Source organism: Exophiala dermatitidis, assembly GCF_000230625.1.
Source record: "Exophiala dermatitidis NIH/UT8656 unplaced genomic scaffold supercont1.2, whole genome shotgun sequence".
Lineage (NCBI taxonomy): Eukaryota > Fungi > Ascomycota > Eurotiomycetes > Chaetothyriales > Herpotrichiellaceae > Exophiala > Exophiala dermatitidis.
The window spans coordinates 3,450,228-3,471,272 of NW_008751647.1; the positions used below are offsets into that span (position 1 = coordinate 3,450,228).

At 47.8% G+C, this 21,045-nt stretch overlaps 6 protein-coding genes across 6 annotated transcripts; 3 read left to right on the forward strand and 3 right to left on the reverse strand.

Moving 5' to 3' along the window:
* Positions 1-3,802: 3,802 nt before the first annotated feature.
* HMPREF1120_02709 (uncharacterized protein) lies at positions 3,803-8,339 on the reverse strand. Its single transcript, XM_009156754.1, has one exon. It carries the CDS (start codon positions 6,612-6,614, stop codon positions 6,255-6,257), a length of 360 nt encoding a protein of 119 aa, XP_009155002.1. The 5' UTR covers positions 6,615-8,339; the 3' UTR covers positions 3,803-6,254.
* Positions 6,797-7,825, forward strand: HMPREF1120_02710 (uncharacterized protein; the record flags this gene model as incomplete). The annotated part of the gene is made up of 1 exon (XM_009156755.1): positions 6,797-7,825. The coding sequence occupies one exon, from the start codon at positions 6,797-6,799 to the stop codon at positions 7,823-7,825; it is 1,029 nt and encodes a 342-aa protein (XP_009155003.1).
* Positions 8,340-8,989: 650 nt separating the features above from the next.
* HMPREF1120_02711 (uncharacterized protein) lies at positions 8,990-10,384 on the forward strand (the record flags this gene model as incomplete). The annotated part of the gene is made up of 1 exon (XM_009156756.1): positions 8,990-10,384. One exon carries the CDS (start codon positions 8,990-8,992, stop codon positions 10,382-10,384), a length of 1,395 nt encoding a protein of 464 aa, XP_009155004.1.
* On the reverse strand, positions 9,755-14,068 carry HMPREF1120_02712 (D-lactate dehydrogenase (cytochrome)). Its single transcript, XM_009156757.1, has one exon. The coding sequence runs from the start codon at positions 12,991-12,993 to the stop codon at positions 11,122-11,124; it is 1,872 nt and encodes a 623-aa protein (XP_009155005.1). The 5' UTR covers positions 12,994-14,068; the 3' UTR covers positions 9,755-11,121.
* A 322-nt stretch (positions 14,069-14,390) lies between these two features.
* Positions 14,391-18,776, forward strand: HMPREF1120_02713 (RNA-directed RNA polymerase; the record flags this gene model as incomplete). The annotated part of the gene is made up of 1 exon (XM_009156758.1): positions 14,391-18,776. One exon carries the CDS (start codon positions 14,391-14,393, stop codon positions 18,774-18,776), a length of 4,386 nt encoding a protein of 1,461 aa, XP_009155006.1.
* Positions 18,777-19,398: 622 nt separating this feature from the next.
* Positions 19,399-20,812, reverse strand: HMPREF1120_02714 (60S ribosomal protein L21-A). The gene is made up of 4 exons (XM_009156759.1): positions 20,582-20,812; positions 20,343-20,429; positions 20,105-20,264; positions 19,399-19,976 (listed from the first exon to the last, which is right to left on the reverse strand). Exons 1-4 carry the CDS (start codon positions 20,645-20,647, stop codon positions 19,813-19,815), a joined length of 477 nt encoding a protein of 158 aa, XP_009155007.1. The 5' UTR covers positions 20,648-20,812; the 3' UTR covers positions 19,399-19,812.
* Positions 20,813-21,045: the final 233 nt, after the last annotated feature.

Consider the following 21,045-nt stretch of genomic DNA (forward strand, 5'->3'; position numbering starts at 1 on the left):
TATAGTATAGAAAGTATAACCTAACCTTTATTAGATATATCTATACTAATTATAAATATCTTAAATAATATTAAGCTAATAAAAAGGTAGAATAGTAATTACTAATTATTAACTATACTACGACTATTATCGATTATAACTTAGCTATCTAGATAGATCTATAAAGCCTAAGCTACGGATACTAAGAAAGAAGATAAAGAAGATAATAATATAGTAGTATTTAGTACTCTAGTATTAAACTCTATTATTATCTATATCTAGTCTATTCTACTACTATAATAGCCTATCTTATTATATACTAAGAAATAATCTCTAGAAGATAAAAACTATAATATCGATACTCTAGCGGTAAAGTTTTATCTCTCTTCTCTTTAATTATAATCTTATTTATAGATTTTTAATACTAGCGCGATAAGATATATATCCGGGTATACGGAAGATTTTATAATCCTAATACCCTAAAAAAATATTATTACGATAGTCGAAGATTATAAACTTTCTATAGAAGATATAGGAACTATCTACTTACGAGTTTTATTACTATCTAGCGCTACTAAGGATACTAAACTAACTAACGTTATCTATAGTCGTTTTCTAAAGAGAACGCGTCTCTTTAGCTAGTCTTATATCTACTAGATAGGTTTTACTATAATAGGAAAAGATAACGATATTTTCGTAAATTCTAAAGATAAAGAGTATATACTCTAGACGAGATATCGTTATAGTACTCTTAAAATTTAGACTAACGATACTACTACTAACTTCGTATTCTATAATAAATTCTATTATACTATTAGCTATTTCTATATTAACTATACTACTATAGTTAGATTATATAAAGATAGCTATCTAGTTCTAAAATAATCTTAAAACTATTACTATAAATTCTATTTATTAGTAAAATTAGTCTATTATCGGCCGAAATCCTTATAATAACTTCGTTCTAATACTATATTCGATCTTATCTATTTAGACGTATCTAGAAAATTCTTATAGAAGTTACTTAGTAGTTCTAGATACTTTATTATATTTATTAATAATTACTCTTAATACTACTAGATATACTTTCTTAAAACGAGAGATAAAGTAATTATAGTAACTAACGACTTTATCTAGTTTATTAAAATATAATTCGATTAAACTATTAAAGTATTTAGGTTTAATAATAGTAGTAAGTATAAAAACGATAAATTTAAATAACTTTTTAAATAGTATAGAATATTTCCTTAATCTATACTACTCTATAGCTACTAAAGTAACGGTATAGTAGAAAGATATAATAGAATTATCGTAACCGACGCGAGGACTATAATAGAGAAAGACGAGTATTTAATATTATAAGCGGAAGTAAATTCAAGTAATTACTATAGTATACTATCTTCGAAATCGAAAACTATATTCTACCTTATCTATAAAGGTTATACTATATAAAGCGTTACTTTATCGTAAGCTATTAATCGGCTATCTTCGTCTATTTATGTCACGGACAGGTCCACGGCCGCTAGAGTAGAGGTGTACTCTAAAAAGACTTGAATTCCAAGCACTTGTGCTTGGGAATTCTGGACCTGTAATTGATATCCTACTATTCCTAGTCACGTGTTCAGTTCGTGACAATTTATATCCCTATACTACGTCTATATATCTATCGAAGTAAGGAAATCTAGAATAAAACTATTAGATAGAGCTTAAAAAGGTTTTCTAGTCGAATACTATACCGATAGTATCCTAAGAATATTTATACTATAACGGAATACTATTATCTATTCTAAGGATATACGTTTTCTACTATAATAGTATACTATCTTAAAACTCTAGTCGCTACTTATTATCTATAAGATAAATAATCTAATATCGACTACGGAGCCGATATCTACTACTATCGAATAGATATTCTAGTTTAATAAACTAAAATTAGAAATATTACCGCCTTCTTTAGTAAATAAAATTAATAGAATATCTACTACGCCGAAGGCGAAAAGTCTCTCGAGATTACTTATTCTATTTCTAGCTATACTAACTCTCTCGCCCTCTAAATTCTCTATTAAGATAAGAGCTAGAAGAATTATTAAACTAATAGCTAGAGCTATAGACTAGATAATATAGAGCGAAATATTAGAAACTAACAATAGCTAAGATAAAATTAATTATATTACGCTACTAGTATAAGATATCGATATTCTATTATTATTTACTATCGCTTAAAGATCTACTAAATAGCTATTTTAGAAGAAAGTAATCGATTATAAACTAGTATTCTATTATAATAATAGAATATAGAAACTCGCTACGGAACGAGATATTAATCTATAGTATATTATCGATTCTAGATAAGTCTTTACTAAAAAGTATAACTCTAATAGTAAACTCGTTAAGTATAAAGCTAGACTTATTACTCGCGACTTTATCTAAATTTATAGTATAAATTACGATAATATATACTTATCAATATATACTTATCTATAGTAAGATACGAAAGCTTAAGAATTATTATTAGACTCGCTACCTTAAGAAATATACTACTATACTAAATAGATTTTAATATAGTCTACTTAAATTTAGACCTATTCTACCGCGTATATATACGCTACTCTTAAGGATTACTTTTAGCCGATCTAAATACTATTCTACTCGTTCTAAAAGTATTATATAGACTAAAATAGTCTAGATAAGAATAGTTTAGTACGCTAAAGACGACTCTATTAAAGTATAGTCTAAAAGAAGTAAGCTTCGACCTATATATTTTTATTTTAGAAAACCTAATTATCGGCGTCTACGTTAATAATCTACTAATTATCGGGTATCGAACTAAAATAGAAAACTTTAAGAAAATAATCTCGAGATAATTTAAATATAAAGATCTTAATATAGCTAAATACTTACTAGGTCTAGAAATTACCTAGACGGATTCTAAAATTATTATCTTATAGTAGACTTATATATATAGAGTACTTAAAAGATTTAATATAGAATTATATAATACGAGGTAAACGCTCTTAGACTCGACTTATCTATAGAAGACTATTAATAATAATAATCTCGCGAACGTAAAAAAATACTAGTAAATTATAGAATCTATTAACTTCCTCGTCGTAGAAACGTATATTAACCTAGTATTTTCTATTACTATATTAAGTATATTTAATTTAAAGTCGAATACTATATATATAGCTACTATATATTAACTACTAAGGTTCCTTAAAGGGACGCTAGATATAAAATTAACTTTTAAGCGCCGTCTATATAAGAAGAGCTAGCTTAAGATATTCGCGAATATATTGTTTACTAATAACCCTAAAACTATAAGATTATATAGCGGTTTCGTACTATTATTTACTAGAAATCTCGTATATTAGAATATAAAGCGATAATTAAGCGTAGCTAAATCTACCTACGAAGTAGAATATATAGCCGTATCTTATACCGCCTCGTAGCTAATTTAGGTTAGAAACGTACTAAAAGAGCTATACTATAATATCTATACGGCCTAGACCCGCCTACTTTATAATAACTAGTCTATATTAAATCTTATCTAGAACTATCGCTTCTTAGCTAAGTCGAAGTATATAGTAGTCTACTTTTATTTTATGCGTAAGAGGAATAGAATCGATTATACCGTCGACTATATTATATCGGGTAATAATATAGCGGATATTTATATAAAGATTCTAGCGAGACCTCTATTAACTAGATATTATAGTATAATTTACGTAAATTAAAGTAGAAATAATAGAGATTATATAAGTATAATAGAAAAGTTTAAATATTAATAGATTATAAGTATTAATAGTATTCGAGGGGTACTAAGAATATAGTTATTAGGGGGTATATTAAGAAGGAATACCTACGCTTCTGCACTCTTGGCGCTCTAACGCTCCTACCCCGCACTAACGTGTTATATCTTATGTACTTAGTTCTGTTATCTCTACTTACTCTCTCTCTCTTCTAATCATATATAATTCTACCACAAAGTACACCTATAGTGTGCGGCACTGCACTGCTTGATGTACTTACCTTTCTACCACTGTACACACTCCGGGGGTTACTTGCAACCCAGGTCAGGGGCGGACTGCACGGTAGGTAGGGTAGATGCCCACTAAAATACCCGAAACCTGAGAACACGGTGATAGTTGCATCTTAGCTGGTACGACTACTAGTAGCCTGACTTTTCCAAAGTCAATCATCGTCTCGACCTATCGCGACAATGTGCCGACTTCGCACCCCGGACGTTGTATGCCGCATGCGTGGGATATCACGTTGATCTACTGCACTGCAACTTGAATGCCGCAAAATCCTTGCGAGCCTTGTGTGCCAGAACATGCATCCTTGGACGCAGTGCGGCATGGCTTCTTGTCCGGGTTCCAATTCCAGCACATGTTAAAGGGGGCAAGATGTGGTTTGAGGGTTTGTTCTAGATGCATGTGCTGTGGTTGTAGGTGTTTGTGACAACGTTTGAAGCCCCATTTTTGTGATTCCCACGCAAGGCTTGCAGGATGCAGATTGCAGGCTGCAGTGCATGGAGCTGGATTATTCCCTGCCAGTAGTCTTTCCCGAAGACAGTAGACACCACGGCAAACTCATGGGATGATTTGTCCACCGTTGCCTTGCGCATTCAGTGATTGCCTGTGGCCAGATAATTTTTTGGGTCAACATGAGGTAGTAGAAGGTAGTCAAATTCTGCAATGAACCACAGTGCCGTGAGGAAGGAACAACAACCATTCAATCCATCCCCGGGGGATTTTCAAGTTTCCTCGGGAGCAAACGAGGTCAGTGGTTAGCTGAGCGGAGGTCAGAAGGGATCGATCTGCAAGACTAATGCCTCGGCTGCGTCTAGACTCAATGTCGGGGATGTGATAAGACAACCACGAAAATCAAGTCTATCAGATGATGTCGGAAAACAATACCACTGGTCAAGCTCGTTCGAGGCTCAGAGGATTCGAAAATCCAACGCTAGGGTGCTCGCTGCCGGCTTCGCGTATATGTGTTTCCAAAACAGTCCAGTAACCGTAGCTCCCAGGGTAGGGAAGGGATCTGCCGAGCTGAAGTGACATATGAGCGTAGGATCCGGGGGCCGTTCTCATGGGCTGCCCATCTGGAATTGAGGGCAAGTGACATTGTGGAATTAAAACAGGTGTCTCTCTTGTCAGCGACGGACGCTAGACCTCGGGTTCATACCAGACTCTGCCCGGATCGACAGCATCGCCGCGTTCGCACTAAACAAGCGGTATGTGGCTTAAAGTCTCGACTGCACGCGTATGCGCTGCAGGCGCGGGGGGGTTGCAAATCTGCATGCATCGCTTCCCTGCTGGGGTTGAACATTGTGTCACACTCCTTTGTCGCCTTGGGATTCCAGCGAGGGTTGCTGCAGTGCCGTTCGTGTACTTCCGATGCAATCCGCAAGCCGTAGAGCCTCAAGAGTCGACTATGTCAGTCACGATCTGCGGGACGCCTGGCTTCAAGGTTTGGAGACAGCAAGATTGAAGGGTCTGAGATTCGAGTAATGGGGATGTATGTCGTAGCAGCAACGTGGTTCGAGCACAAACTTCTCGGCCGCACTATTCGCGATGTTGCCTTGAAAGCCACGCATCTGTGCAAGCTCCATCCCGGTGCAACATCCCTTTTCTGCAAGTGCATCACTTGACGGATGTAAAGTTCCTGGAACGTAGCCCTGCTTTCCAATGTACCCCTGTGGCATTAGGTCCTTTAGCTCTGCGGCATGATCGTCGCAGACCCCGGTCGTCCAACGAGTATCTGCCTGAGCCGCGAATCCTGAGCACACGTGTAGGTGTTGCAAGTTGTGTACGGAGGCTGAGTCCTTTCACCGACTCTTCTGGACGTTGGAGGCCTTTTTGTGATAGAGTCTAGCTGCTGGGAGCAGAGGGGCCACCTCTTGACCTGCCCTCCTCATACAACACGCTGGGACATTCCTCCTGTCACGTTTCGGATCTGCTAGGCCCATAGAGGGTCTCATGTTGCCACAGCACAGAGTCTGCATATTGAAATCGCAAAGGGTCTTGCCAGTAGTAAAATAGTTCAAGCGTTCAACTTGTTTTACTGGTACCTTCCTCTGCTCGAACTGCAACGCCCCTCAGTGCCAATCGCTTCCGTCTTCCAAAGTCGACTTTCAGTAAGACTGTCAACATGAGCGACACATTTGCGATGAAGAGTGGTAGCAAGTTTGGTTCTTCTGAGATCCATCATGACGGAGAGAATTCGGTCAACAGGGACGAAGAGGAGCTGGCCAGGCTAGGTAAACGTCAGGAGCTCAGGGTAAGACTGACTCTCCAGCCGTTTCGACGGGACCTGCTGATTGAGTTTGACAGCGCAACTTTGGCTTCATGAGCATGCTCGGGTTCTCCTGCACCCTCATGATTACCTGGGAGGGCCTTTTGACGGTCTTCGTGTACGGCTTGACCGACGGTGGACCAGCCGGGCTCATTTATGGATATCTCTTCTGCTGGCTGGGTTATCTGGCCGTTGTCGCTTCTCTGGCTGAGATGGTTTCGATGTGAGTGCACAAGGGGGGCCATTTCTCGGGGTTTGCTGACTGACGCAAATAAGGGCTCCGACCGCAGGCGGGCAGTACCATTGGACATTCCTGTTTGCACCAGAATCATGTCGGAACTTCCTCTCGTTCATCACAGGATGGCAGTCCGTGCTGTCATGGCAAGCTTGTCTGGCGTCAGCGGCGTACCTTGGTGGCACTATTATTCAGGGACTGCTCGTGCTGAATTATCCCACGTACAACTTCCAGCGGTGGCATGGTACACTCCTTCTGTACGCCGTTGTGCTGTTGGCGATGCTTTTCAATACCTACCTTGCAAAACAGCTCCCGAAGGTCGAAGGGGCGGTGTTGATCGTGCACATCGTCGGGTTTTTCGGCGTCCTCATCACTTTGGTTTATCTGGCGCCCCATGGCACAGCCCATGACGTGTTTGCATTATACCTCAATAACGGGGGATACGATAAAGGCACATCGTTCTTTGTGGGCCTTATCACGACCGTTTTCGCATTCATCGGAGCCGACGGAGCCATTCACATGAGTGAGGAGATCAAGAATGCGTCCACCGTTGTGCCACATTCGTTGGTAGCCTCGATCGGCTTGAACGGCACAATGGGGTTTTCCATGCTGATTGCCATTCTGTTTTGCGTCGGCAATATTGACAATGCCCTCGAAACAACTACCGGATTCCCATTTATCGAAATCTTCTACCAAGCTGTCAATTCGACCGGCGGTGCCACAGCTATGACTTCAATTGTCCTTTCGCTGATGATATTCGCGGCCATTGCGGTCCTGGCGGCGGCTTCGCGTATGATGTGGGCATTTGCTCGTGATAACGGCCTTCCTGGCTCGCGATTCATCTCCCGCGTCGAGCCGCGGACCAAGTTACCCCTTTATTCCGTTGGGGTCTCGGTGGTGATCACCTTGCTTCTGGGACTGATCAATATCGGGTCGTCGGCTGCCTTCAATGCCGTCGCCTCGCTGGTCGTGGCAGGGTACCTGGGAAGTTACACACTGCCCATGGGTCTCTTGCTCCATAAAAAGCTCTTCAATCCATCGTCCATCCACTACGGCCCTTGGACGTTGGGCCAACGACTGGGCATCTTTTGCAACGCTTTCGGGCTTCTTTGGATTGCCATCACCATGACCTTCAGTTTCTTTCCTTCGGTAAGGACGGACTTGACTCTTCAATCAATGAACTGGTCTTCTCTCATCTGGGGAGGCACCATGCTTATCGGCGTCGCAAGTTACTTTGGATACTTGCGTGGAAGGTATAACGGCCCTATTGTTGAGACAGCTATCATTGAGCAGGTGAATGGCGTCTGAATGAGCCGGACAGGGAAGGACTGGCGGCCTACTGCAAGCCCATCAACGAGAATGGAGGTTAGCAGTGGTTGATTCGCACCTTTCAAGTTGTAGAGCGTCGGGTACGAAGGCGACTACCTAGGGAAGGAGCCTTGCTGTCATCCTAACCTGGAAGTTCAAGTTTCGAACCTTGGATGAAATACAGCTGTCTGACAACACCTTTTTCCCGCGTACGCTAAGTAAAATTCGCATCCTACTATGGTAATCGGGTAATCCAGTGTCAGACAGTGCACGCTCAGTGAGATTAAGGTTCTATTCCGTTCTCAACTGCACGGAATAGAGGAGGCACTGGCGACCGTTCGCAGTGAAGGTCTTCGTAGTAAGCATGCACGTGAGATTTTCTCACACGACCTTAAGTCACGTGACAACACGCGTCCACAGAAATAAAGTGAAACATGATCCGCAACGACGCGCAAGACAGAAGATGGCGATAGACTGTGTACGTAGCGTTTCCTCCTACGCATGGCATTTTCACCGGCTTGAACACCACAGGGACTACATTGTAAGTTGTCAAATAAATGTCCCGGAAAATACCGCCAGTCGTCGGAGTGTCAACGAAAGCAACTGAGCCATTTCCGGCCATCGCAAAAGCATGGACGCAGCCTCAACGGGCATGAGGCGACGCCACCTCCTTTTAGAAAGCGCTACTAATCAAGCATCATGTCTAAACTCGATCGGGGCCGGGCGCTCTCGCCTGTTGAGAAGATAGTCTCCAGGGTCTTCAGACGGTCGTCAAGAAGAACTTGAACGTTGATCAGTCGCGAGGCCGGCGCTTTCCCCATGCCAATTGGTAGCCGCTGCCACAGTACAATTTCTGGAAGTGGGCAGCCGCTGTCTCAGATCTTTCAAAACTCGAAACGATCAGCTTGACAGCTTATAAAACTGTGGAATTGTGGAGACCACTGTCCACCCACCCCCCTGCTCCAGACTGTCGTCCGGGCGTTCAGAGGCTGCCTCCAGTGTCCCTGGACTCTCCATATGTGTAACTGACGTTGCGGTTGTGGGAATCTGTCGGTAGCGACTTCAACTTTCGTTTGTTCTTTTGTTTTTTTCCAAACTTTGGATAGTGCAAAGTATCCCCTTCTGCGAGTGCCTGAGGATGCTCACTGTATCAGATCGACAATCATGGGCTCGTCCGGCGGTGGCTCATCACGAACCAGCACAGATGATTCGCAAACAGGTCTCTTGAATGAAAAGCAGGACCACTACCACGACGAAAACACCTGTCAAGGCACCCTTTGGCCGAAATCCCAGAAGATCCTCGTCGCAACGCCGTGCCTACCCTTGAGGTTCCTGGCCAGATCGATAGTCCAACTATTCCAACTACTACTACCCAGTTTCTTCCAGCCACGACATCACAATGGCCAGCCCAAACCCGACAATGTCTCCCCGACGGCATTCCTCGACGGCATGCGTGGCCTCGCCGCATTTGTCGTCTTCATCTGCCATCTTACATATGGAACTTTTGATATCGGCCATGCGTGGGGCGCGAATCCGGACGCAGACACTTCGGGATCTAACAGTGTTTACAAATGCTTTCTCCGTCTCCCTGCTGTTCGCCTTCTCTACTCCGGCCCGCCAATGGTTGCGATATTCTTCGTTATTTCCGGTTACGCGCTCAGCTACAAGCCCCTTAAGCTGATGCGCTCACGACAGACCGAGCAGCTGATGAACACGATGAGTTCTTCGGTATTCCGCCGGGCGTTGCGCCTGTTCCTGCCCTGTTTTGCGTCGACCTTCATCGTGGCATTCTTGGCGCAACTCAACCTGTACAAACGCACGGAAGATTTTGCAGGTCAGATGCGGACCATCCGCGAGGACCACTGCTACACCCAGCCCAACCCATGGCTACAGTTCACGGACTGGATGCAACAAATGCTGATATTTGTGAATGCGTTTGATTGGTCCCTGTACGCGGGCTCAATTGAACTCGACAGGCATCTATGGACCATTCCGGCGGAATTTCGCTGTAGTATGGCCCTGTTCCTCACCCATGTCATGGTCGCGAGGATGTCAACCAAGTTGCGGATTTGGACCTTATCGGCGCTCATGGTCTGGGGAGTCTCTTGGGATCGGTGGGAATTATGGCCGTTCTGGGCAGGCATGATCATTGCCGAGATGGACATCATGCGGACTTCGAAAACGACCGACCTCCCTTGCTCAGCTACTCCACCACAACACCCAAAACCAGTTGGAAAGATCTTCTACTCTTCTGTGTTTCTGCTATCACTTTTTCTGCTGTCTTATCCGGACGCCGATGGTCACGCAACGCCGGGCTACATTACTCTGACCCAGCTCATTCCTCCGCATTTCACGCAAAAGCACCGCTTCTGGCCAACCATTGGCGCCATTCTCATTATCTGGTCAACATGCCATCTGGAACACCTCCGTCGAAAAGTATTTTGTTGGTCGATCATTCAGTATCTCGGTAAAATCAGCTTTCCGCTTTATGTGGTGCATGGGCCGGTTATCCATACTCTAGGCTACTCGGTGAGCGCCCCCTTCCAACCCGATTCATAATGTCAAAGCATATTGAAAGGACTGCCTGCCTTTATTCTCCTTGGATGTGCTAGAAAGTATTGCATTCAAGGACGTGGGGCGTTCCATTGAAAAACCGAGGCTGTGCTTATTTCGTCTGCTAAGGCTAAGGACTGTTGCTAACAACATTGTGCTCCTAGATCCTCCCACGAACCCCTGAGCTGGAAACGCCCGACACACTGCGCCAGTTTGAGCTCGACTTCCTCAAGTCTTCAATCATCATCATTATCGTCGTTGTCTGGACGGCCGATGTATTCCTACGTCTTGTCGACACGCCTTGCGTAAAGCTTACACGCAAGCTCGAGAAGATTTTCTTTGTCGCCTGACGCGCTTCTCGATTGCTGAACTCGCCAAGTCGACATATGTGCATATACGATGTGACGAAAATAGATAGTGCTGCAGTGATTTTGCATATTAATTCGGACGATTGAGCTTACAGGACGCTTTTGCAGTGATGGTTGGACAGAAATAGGCAAAATGAGCCGCAACTTTAACAATGAGAATGTTAGACAAAGCTCGTGCTTGTCTGTTGGTCCAGTTACTGGCGGCTGCGGTACTTGGGAGACTTCATCTCGCCAAGTAAGAATTTCTTCATTCAGTGGTGCTGGCGTGCACTTGAATCTTGCCCCCGGAGGCCGAGCACGATACGCAGGCCTTGTGGTTCATGTTTTGATTTCTCCACTTGGGTTCCCTCCCGGTAGCCATGGCACGAAAAGCATCTATTTGTCCTTCGGTTTCTCCAGAGTTGACGCAGCCGTTGCTTGCGGCTGACTCTTGGTGGCCTCAGCATGGACTGGATCGAAGATCTTGCCGGGGTTCATCAGCCAGTACGGGTCAAGGCTGCGCTTGACAGTTTGCATGACTGCGATGGTGTCTAGTCCGAGTTCTTCCACTAAGCTTTCTTTCTTGCCCAGGCCGATGCCGTGCTCGCCGGTACAGGTGCCCTCCATTCCCAAGGCGCGATGAACCATGTTGTGCACGACGCGTTCGACGCTCTCCCGTTCACTGGGGTCTTTGCGGTTGTACATGATAGAGGTGTGGAAGTTGCCGTCGCCGATATGGCCCAGAACACTAGCAAAAAGGTTCAAGTCGTCCAGCTCCTTTTTCGTTCTTTCAACGATGTCCGGCAGTCTGGAGATGGGGACAGCGACATCGGTGGACCAGACCTCGTCGCCAGGACGGCGCAGCGACAGCATGCTCCATAGGGCTTCCTTTCGGGCCTTCCAGAGGCTGTGGGCTTCGGCATCGTCCTTGGCGTAGAGAATCTCGCCGGATTTATTCCTCTTGACGATCTGGGTGGTGATCTTGATATTGTCCTGCACACTGGCCGGGGTCCCCGCGAACTTGAAGAAGAGGGTGGGCACCTCCTTCCAGGTGCGGTTGGTGCCTCCGGCACGGTTGATGACGGACATCTGGACGTCGTCCATGATTTCCATGGCGGCCACGGGGACGCCGGAGCGGATGACCTGCATGGCGGCGGCGGCGGCATCACGGATCGTGGGGAACGTGACGACGGCGACCTTTGTTTCAGGCGGGATCGGGGCCAGTTTGAGAGTTGCTTCGGTGACGATTCCCAATGTGCCTTCGGCGCCCACAAACATGCCCGTTAGGTTGTAGCCGGCCGAGGTCTTGCGCGGTCTCCGTCTCGTCTTGATGATTCTCCCGTCCGGCAGCACCACAGTAAGATTGATAACCCAGTCCTTCATGGTGCCGTAGCGAAACGCATTTGTTCCGCTGCACGAGGTGCCGATCATGCCGCCGATCTTGGCCGACGGGCCCGGGTCGACGGGAAAGAATAGCCCCGTCGACTGCAACTTGTCGTTCAATTCCATCCACTGCACGGCCGGCTGCACGACCACGTCCATGTCCTCGTCGTGCACGGCCAGGATCTGGTCCATGAAGGCAAAGTCGATGCTGATGCCACCAAAGGGCGCGGAAAAGTTGGCCTCGAGCGATGAACCTCCCGAATACGGAATCATGGGGATTTTGTATTTCCATGCCACTTTGGCGATCTGCGACACTTCTTCCGTGGTTTTCGGGTACGCCACTACCACGGGTAACTGGTCGATGTTGATCGACGACCACTCCGAGTATCCGTGGGCGCGTAGGTCTTCGTCGTCCGTGCTGATGGAGTCTTCGCCCAACAGGCCGCGGAGCTCCTCGATGCCCTTTTCCAGTTCCTTCTTGGTAGCGTACTTGGGCGGCTTTTGCGCACGAGGCTGTAGCTCGTCCGCATGGCTGCCGGCGTCGGTGACTCCCACCACGTAGCCTATCGAGGCTAATGCCCCTGCTAGAAGCAGGACCCTGCTCGTCGTCCATAGCGGGAGCTGCGGCTTTGCTTGTTGCTCGGCCTGTGTGGCTGTGGTTGTGGCTGCCTTGCGTGCCGATGCCGACCATGAGAATGATCGACTGCCACCACTAATCCAGCGACATGGTCCTTTTGGAATGCACTGTCTGAAGCTGGTGCTGGACTTGGCATTGATACCGCACAGATGTAATAATTGCGTTCCACTGGGACGGACGGTGTGCTGCGTCCATGGCTCCAGGAGCTGCCGCTGCAGGTTGAGCCCCGATTGTATTCTGCCCGGCATGACTGGATCTGGAACTTGGCACAATTTTGTTTTATTCCAGCATCACATCAGGGGATGAAACACAAGGACAACGATGCAAATGAAGAGAATTACACGATATACTGTAGTGTAGCAAGTAGTAGCTCGCCATTCTCTGGCGACACGACCACGGAATTAAAACCGAGGGACGAGATCCTCCCTGCTCTGTTTTAGCCGGGGGTTTGGTGGCCCATGATTGCGTGCTGGGGAAACAGAAGCTCGTGGGGAAGTTTGCACGCTTCTCGCCCTCGGCAGCTGATGCCGAAGACCACTGCCACGACTGGCTCTACTCTGCCCCTATCGGCTGTCTTCGAAACTGCACCGAAGTCCTGTAGATGCCGAGTAGTACACTGCTGTGGTCGACCGTTTACCTTATATCCACAGTTTACATCGGCACATCGAGTTCACGTAAGCGGACAAACATATCTGGTATCTGTTTTGGTAGAGATCATGTTCAAAAGCGACTTTCGCAGCCCTTTGGGCGGATGACTGTCCTGCTGTTCCTCCTACTGCAACGCATCAAGATCGATCGATATTGACACTTGACGCTGACGCTATAGTCTGGTCCAAGGAGTTCTATAATGGCATGAAAAAATTAAACATTGGAATTGAGACTGGCACAATGAGAATTCCATCGCAGACTGAGGCTGTTGCTGCCAGGAGTCTCCTGGACATCCTTTTTCACGAAGTTTATTTTTCAATTTTCCATCCGCTCCAACGCGTCAATACAGTCTCTTCCTGCCTTTTCTCTGTCCCATGTCACTGCGTTTGCACACTCCATCTCACGGGCAGCCTGACAATCAACAGGTGATTGTCAATCACTGATTAATTGCTTGCTACGGCGAGCCACAGAAGTAATCTCGGTGGGATCGTCCTCTTCACTTCTTCGTCACTTCACCGCGCCATAACTGCTTCGCCAAGCTAGAACTGAGTGAACCTTCCACGCGTCTCAGATTCAAAAGCAGTTCTTTCTGTCTTTCTCTTCAGCACTTGCAGCCTCTCCTTCTTCTCTCATCGCAGCCTCACTGTCATTGTTGGCACGTGTTTTATCGGTTTGCCTAGCCGCTAAAGACACAGAACTTCGCGGGAAGAGGCCGATCCCGCCACTAGACGCGGTTTATTCTTTGTCTGCGGGTTTGAACTTGAACCTCAAAGTGAAGTCGCGTGTCTCAATCTACCAACCTTCACCCTCTCCACCCCTTTCGCTGGGACTTTCTCAACGTCCTTGATTTACTACTTCCTCTTCGCTTTCACTCACCACTGCTCCTAACTCACCTGCCTGATCCTACTTAAAAGCCGTGGCCTGGCTTGCCTCCTGCCCAAGAAGATCTTTCCAGGGCATGGCACGCCGCGCTCACAAACAAGATCGGTAAGTCATGATGGACCCCAGTCCACGACGAATGGCTGTTGGCCGATCTGGCATGGCTCCACTGGCAGTGCATGGTCATGGCCGGGATCCTGCGAGAGACGAAGAATGGCGAGCATGGCCGTCAGTCAGAGCGTTCATTCCCAACCTGCCTCCAGCGACTACGACCTATGACATCCATAAGAACCTCCACCGTTTTGGCAAAGTCGATTTCATCCGTCTCGAGGAGACACGCCAGGGAGTGTTCGCCAGATCAGCTCTTGTCACTTTTAAACCGCCACCTCCGCGGAGGGCACCTTGGGATTCCACCTACTACAGACATGGCATTGAATTCGTCCTACGCGAGGCTGATGGCGACAAGAAATACCGAGTCACGGTCCTGCTTGCCGGCAACCAGACCTCGATGCGGTTTGTTGAGAGCCCGGTTCGAAGAGGCATCAAATACAGTCCTGAAATGACCTTGCATGGCGAGGCTATCGACTTTGGTTATTTGGAGAGACCGAACATCATGGTCGCCAAGGCGACCAAACGCGACCCCGATCACAAGGCTGTGAAACTATTTCTGAATCTTGACCGTCTGGAAATCGAGGTTCACTTCCCTGTCTTCATGACGTCTAAAGGCAAATCCACCATACGTGACTACCGTTTCTTCGTCGCTCTCGATGATCAGTTCTCCATGTGTGAGATCCCTGCTGCCGGTGACTCCTCGACATCTCTGGTCTTTCATCTCACCCGACCCCCTTGGTATTCCCGCCAGCTGAAGGAGGCAATGCAAATGAGCCATGATCCCAAGTCACTCAAGTGGATGGCTGACGACACTTGGTCACGGCAAACCGACATTGTTGATGACAAGGAGACTTACAGTGTTATCAACCAAACCCCCATCTCCATACAAAAACTGTACAACAGTATCGACATCGCGCGCTGGACAACTTTCCGTGTCACCATCCCCTCAAACGCGGACGCCTCCAGGTCGCCAGTTCGGCATTTCGTCCAAGCTCTCGAGGATTTCAATGTCCCCGTGACCAAAAACCCGTCGTTCAAGGTGCTCAATGGCACGCCACACGGCGCACCTTTGTGGGAAATGCTCAACGACTCGAATAACGCCCTATCCTCCTTGAGTGAGCAGTTATCTGCCATACATCTGGATTTCGATTTGCGCTATCAACTTGAAGTCTGCATCTCGCAAGGCTGGCTCAATGAATACACCATTGACAAGGAATTTCTACAGCGGCTCACCTCGCTTCCGCGGCAGCGCGCCAAACAAATGCTCATTCACGTTGACTCTTATCAGGAGCGTATCTATGATCCAATGACTATCTTCAAAGACCTTCGGTACTCGAAGCCCGTCCGTGCGCGGGCTCTCCCGACCAACTGCAATGAGATCTACCATGCCACAGTCACCGCATCAGGTGTGCTTTTCCATACGCCCTCTGTCGAGATTACCAATCGTATCATCCGGAAATATGAGCGGTACAACGATCGGTTCCTTCGCGTCAGATTCGAAGACGACTCTTACCGTGGGAAGTCAAGATTGTATCCAGCCACCAACGGAAGGATGCGATTGCTGTTCGAAAGAGTGCGGCGAACCCTGAAACATGGGATCATCATCGCCGACCGACACTATGAATTCCTTGCCTGGGGCAATTCGCAACTACGAGAACACGGTGCTTACTTCTTTGCCAGTACCCACGATATTACTCCTGACACCATTCGCCGCAGCATGGGCATCTTTGACTCCGAAAAGGTTGTAGCCAAGCGAGCTGCGAGAATGGGGCAGTGCTTCTCAACGACTAGAGCCGTGTCGGTTCTCAGCAAGCGAGCATTCCACAAGCGTTTGATCGACGATGTCATCATCAACGGTCACACGTTTACGGACGGCGTCGGCAAGATATCGATGCTTGGCGCCCAACTCGTCTGCTCAAGTCTCAAGTTGAGGGGCAAAGTTCCATCGGCCTACCAATTCAGACTCGGAGGCTGCAAAGGTGTGCTGGCCCTGGACCCATTGCTCCCAGGTGTTGATATCAAGATCAGACCGAGTCAGTACAAGTTCCAGTCCGAATCTGATGAATTAGAGATCATTCGTGTCTCTGAGTTTTGGCAACCATTCCTCAACCGCCAGTTGATATTGGTCCTTTCAGATCTCGGTGTGCCGGACGAAGTCTTTCTGCAAAAGCAAGAAGACTGTATCAAGGCTCTGGATCGTGCAATGGTCGACGACACAGCTGCTTTAAGAGCCCTGCGGGATAATGTGGATCCAAATCTGACAACTCTCAGCATTGCGGCAATGATTGAAGACGGGTTTCGGCAGTCAAATGAGATATTCGTCACTTCTCTCCTACGCCTGTACCGTGCATGGACACTGAAATATCTCAAAGAGAAGGCCAAGATTCCCGTGCCTCAGGGAGCATTTGTGCTAGGCGTGGTCGACGAGACAAACAAGCTGCGGGGACATGAGCCTTTCGTGTCTCCTGGCTCTGAACCTCCTACCCTGCAAGACTTGCCTCAGATTTTTATGCAATACACGGATCAGCACACAGGGCAACGTCGCATTGTGGAGGGCGTTTGCATCATCGCTCGCAACCCGTCTCTACACCGGGGCGACATCCGAGTGGTCCACGCAGTCGACATACCCGCGTTACACCATCTATGTGATGTTGTGGTTATGCCAATCCAGGGCGAGCGCGATCTCCCAAGCATGTGTTCTGGAGGAGACTTGGACGGCGATGACTATGTCGTCATCTGGGATCCAGACTTGATACCTCCTCAGGAAGAATGGTTTGTTGAGCCGTTCAGTTACGCTGCGCCCAAGCCTGTCGGAAAGGATGAAATCACTACAGACGATATCATCAACTTCTTCTGCGACTACATGCAGAATGACTTTCTAGGAAGGATTGCTCATGCTCATCTTGCAGCTGCCGACTATCTCGACGAGGGTATTCGAAGTGACGTCTGCCTGTCACTGGTCAACTTGCACTCCAAGGCGGTGGATTATCCCAAAACCGGCGTGCCCGCTGAAATGCCTCGGGAATTGGAACGCAACAAGTGGCCGCATTTCATGGAAAAGAGGAGAGCTCCGCAGTACAAATCCCATAAGATTCTGGGACAGTTGTATGACGCCGTGGAGAGAGTGGCTTTCGAACCGAACTGGGAGGGCTCATTCGACCAACGTATTCTGAAGCACCAACTTCCGCCTGAGAGTGTTGTGGAAGAGGTACGGAGACTCAAGAAAAGCTACGATGAAGGAATGCGACGTATTATGGCTCAGCACCAGATCAACACCGAATTCGAGGTTTGGTCCACATTTGTGCTCCATCACAGCAAAGCAGCTCGAGACTTCAAGTTTCATGAAGAGATTGGTCAGCACGCAAGAACTCTGAAAGAGCAATATTACGATGTCTTAGTCGAGCATGCTGGAGGCCGTGATTTCGAGAAGCTCATGCCAATGGCCGTTGCGGCATATCACATCACATACGATGAATTCCGTCAGGCCCAAGAAGCAGTTGACGGCTCGGTGATTGACGAAGTCTTCTCTGATGCAGCTGGCTCCCGCGCCTCCTCAGCTGGTGGCCCGCAAGCGAAAGAAATGCCATTCATAAGCTTTCCTTGGGTCCTTCAAGATATTCTTGGCAGGATTGCCAGAAACACCGTGCTTGAATCTGAATCAGGTCGGGACAAGGCGGCATCTAACAGGGATGAACCATCTGCTGATCTCTTGCTCCAACTCGACGACGACCCCGGTGCCACTTCCCACGGACAGAAAGCTTTCAAGTTTTTCGGGGACCATATGCCCGATCCATATGTTCCAGCAGGAAGCGAGAGCGTGAAGATCAAGGCCAACGGCAGTGGCAGTGGCGTCACAGACGACTTATTGACTGGACAGGATAGTCCGATGAAGAAGACGACGAGCCATCTAATGGATGATGATCCAGATACATCTGGAAAGCAGCAGCAGCAGCAGCAATTACAGCAGCCTTCTTTACTGCTACCTATCCGAACAACCGCCAACAACAGCGCCACGGCCCGTTCTTCTGAAGATCTTATGATGTCTGAAAATAGCTCCATCATCTCTTCGGCTTCGGCTCTAAAGTCTAATTCTATGTTCTCCAGCATCAGAACCGCCACGGCGACGCCGGACGACCTATATCCTCCACCATCGGTCCTATCTGGCGGTAGTGGGCCTCAACCGGGCAAGACTTCGGGCTTGGGTCCTCTAGCCTCCCCACTTACAACGGAGCAGACGATTCCAAAAACAGCGGCAATGGCACAACCAGCAGCAGCAGCAGCAGCAGCAGCAGCAACAGTAGCTCTCGAATTCGGCGACCCAGCGGACGACGTTGAGAACAACGGCCTTCTTCGCGCGGTTGATGATGACGACGACGACGACTTTACGTTTTAACGATGACGCAGAACTTTTTCCCAGGGATACCATGGGTGACCGATGGAGGGAGTAATGGACGGAGGGAGGGGAGGGGAGGGAGGGTCGGTTAGACGGACGGGGTGGAGTTTTCGGGTTTTCCTTTTTTCAAAAAGTTGTCCCTTTTCCCCAGCATTTCCCATGGAAATGGGACGTTCCTCAACGGGGTCACAAGTGGCGAGCGAGGTGCAAGCGCAAGGGCCCGAGACGGCTACGGGGACGACGGGTTCGGTTTTGTATGGGTACCTACCTAATGTCTGGTGTGTATGAATAAATCAAGCATAGACCTGCGCCGGCGACGGTTCATTCAAATTTCTGCCCTGGCGTCGAGAGAGGCTCAAGGGCGCTCCTAGGGGAGAAGATGCCTATGTGACGGGTGTTTGGGCGTGGTGTGTGGCTTCAAAAAGTACTTCACAGGTACAAAAATGGATACCCTTAACTTAAGCTTTCGATCCCGGACGGGAAAAGAACAAAGTCAACTCGATTCAGGAAGATCGAGCGAACGTGGAAGCCTGAGACAACAGAATGAATGGAGGGATTGCTACGACAGGAGAAAGATGAATCGGTGGATGTGGATGTCCCAAAGAACAAGCACGATTGTGAACAGGTGAAGAAATTCTCTTGATTGCAATTGATCGTAGGCATTTTTGTAACCAGATGGAGAAATGCATGTGGTGATGGTTGTTGTACCACCACCGGCATCGTTAACTCTCATAGCAAGACAGGCCTGCGGCCTGCCTCGATACTGGCACTCTTTCTATTGCTTGCTGATGAGGTCCCATCCATCCATGGACCCAAGCATGTTTCGCAGCATCTCAAGCATTGACTTTCCGAGCACTTTCTCAAAGGTTCACCACCCCTCCACTGACCGCTGGCTAAGCAAGAGCGGCTTGAGAAAGCTCAACCACAAGAGACCAGATTCGAGATCCGCGAATTGGAAACTTCGAATCCGAAGTACTGGTCCACACACACCCAAGAAGCACATTCCACCCTTCCACAAACGCGAGAACAACTTCGTTTAGATGGCAGTGTCGTAAGGCTGTGGTGCGAGGGACTCGAGCTCGGTCAACTCGACGACGTGGGACGGGCGCGGGCCAACAGGTTGGCGCTTGAGCTGGACGGACTCGCCCTTCTCCTTGGCTTCACGGCGGCGCTGGGCGTTCGACTTGACTCTGTTCAAGACTGTACGACACAGAAAAGCGATTAGCATCAAGACTGTAGGCTCATCCTTTCGGAGCAGCATTGCTTTCTCTTCCTCCTTCCTTCCTTCGCTTCCCGGTCCGAACCATGATTGGCAGGGTAATGCTTACATTCTTCTCTCGATCGGGAGTGGTTGACGTGCTCGACACGGACGTTGACACGCTTCTCGAGGTATCGGTTGCCGACCTTCTTGTAGATGATGACGCCGACGGCGGATTTGGTAACGTTGTAAACGACACCGGTCTTGCCGTGGTAGACCTTGTATGGCATCTAAATGGAACAAACAAACCGACATGTCAGTCCTCCGCCTTGTTTCCTGTATTCTGCGAGGTTTGTAGGAGTACGTACACCCTTCTGGACAGCGCCGTTGGCCTTGATGTCGACAATGTCTCCGACTCTGTAGGTTTTCAAGTAGGTCGACAGATGAATTGCGCCCTGTTACACCAGCAAAGAAAGAGTTAGCCATGATCAATCTCTTGATGTTCGATCCTTTCGTATATGCGCCCTTTCCATGTTGCCTCCCTCCTCTTCGCTTTTAATCGAACTGCGCGGATCGTAACCATCGTCTCTCGTCAAGGCTTTCGTACCTTCTTGCGGAAATCACGGCTGAACGCATACCGCGTGCCGGCTCGAAGACCTCCTGCGTGACCCATTGTGCCGGATTGATTTCGAGGCGACTTGTCGACGGTGGAGGGTTGGGAAAGGCGACAGGTGTTGGAATTGGAAGTGTTGTGTGGTTGAACTGCTGCTTTGCTGCCCGCAGTTTCGACAGTCTCTCACGAAAGTGCAAATGCCAAGACCGCAGACCACACTTGCACTTCAACCAAGTGCAGTGCCGCGAGAAATTCGGAAAAGTCCAGTTTTTGTGTGCGCGTGCCAAGACCGCCGCCAAAGCCCCAGTCCGGCTTCATTTTCGACCATCAACCACCTCGCAGACCGCACTTCCCCCTTCGCACCAACCAGTCAATCCAGTCGACCACCTCTCTTCCTCCTCGATCGTGTCGACCTTCGTCTTGATTGTGAATCGCACGACTCGGTCTCACAATCAATC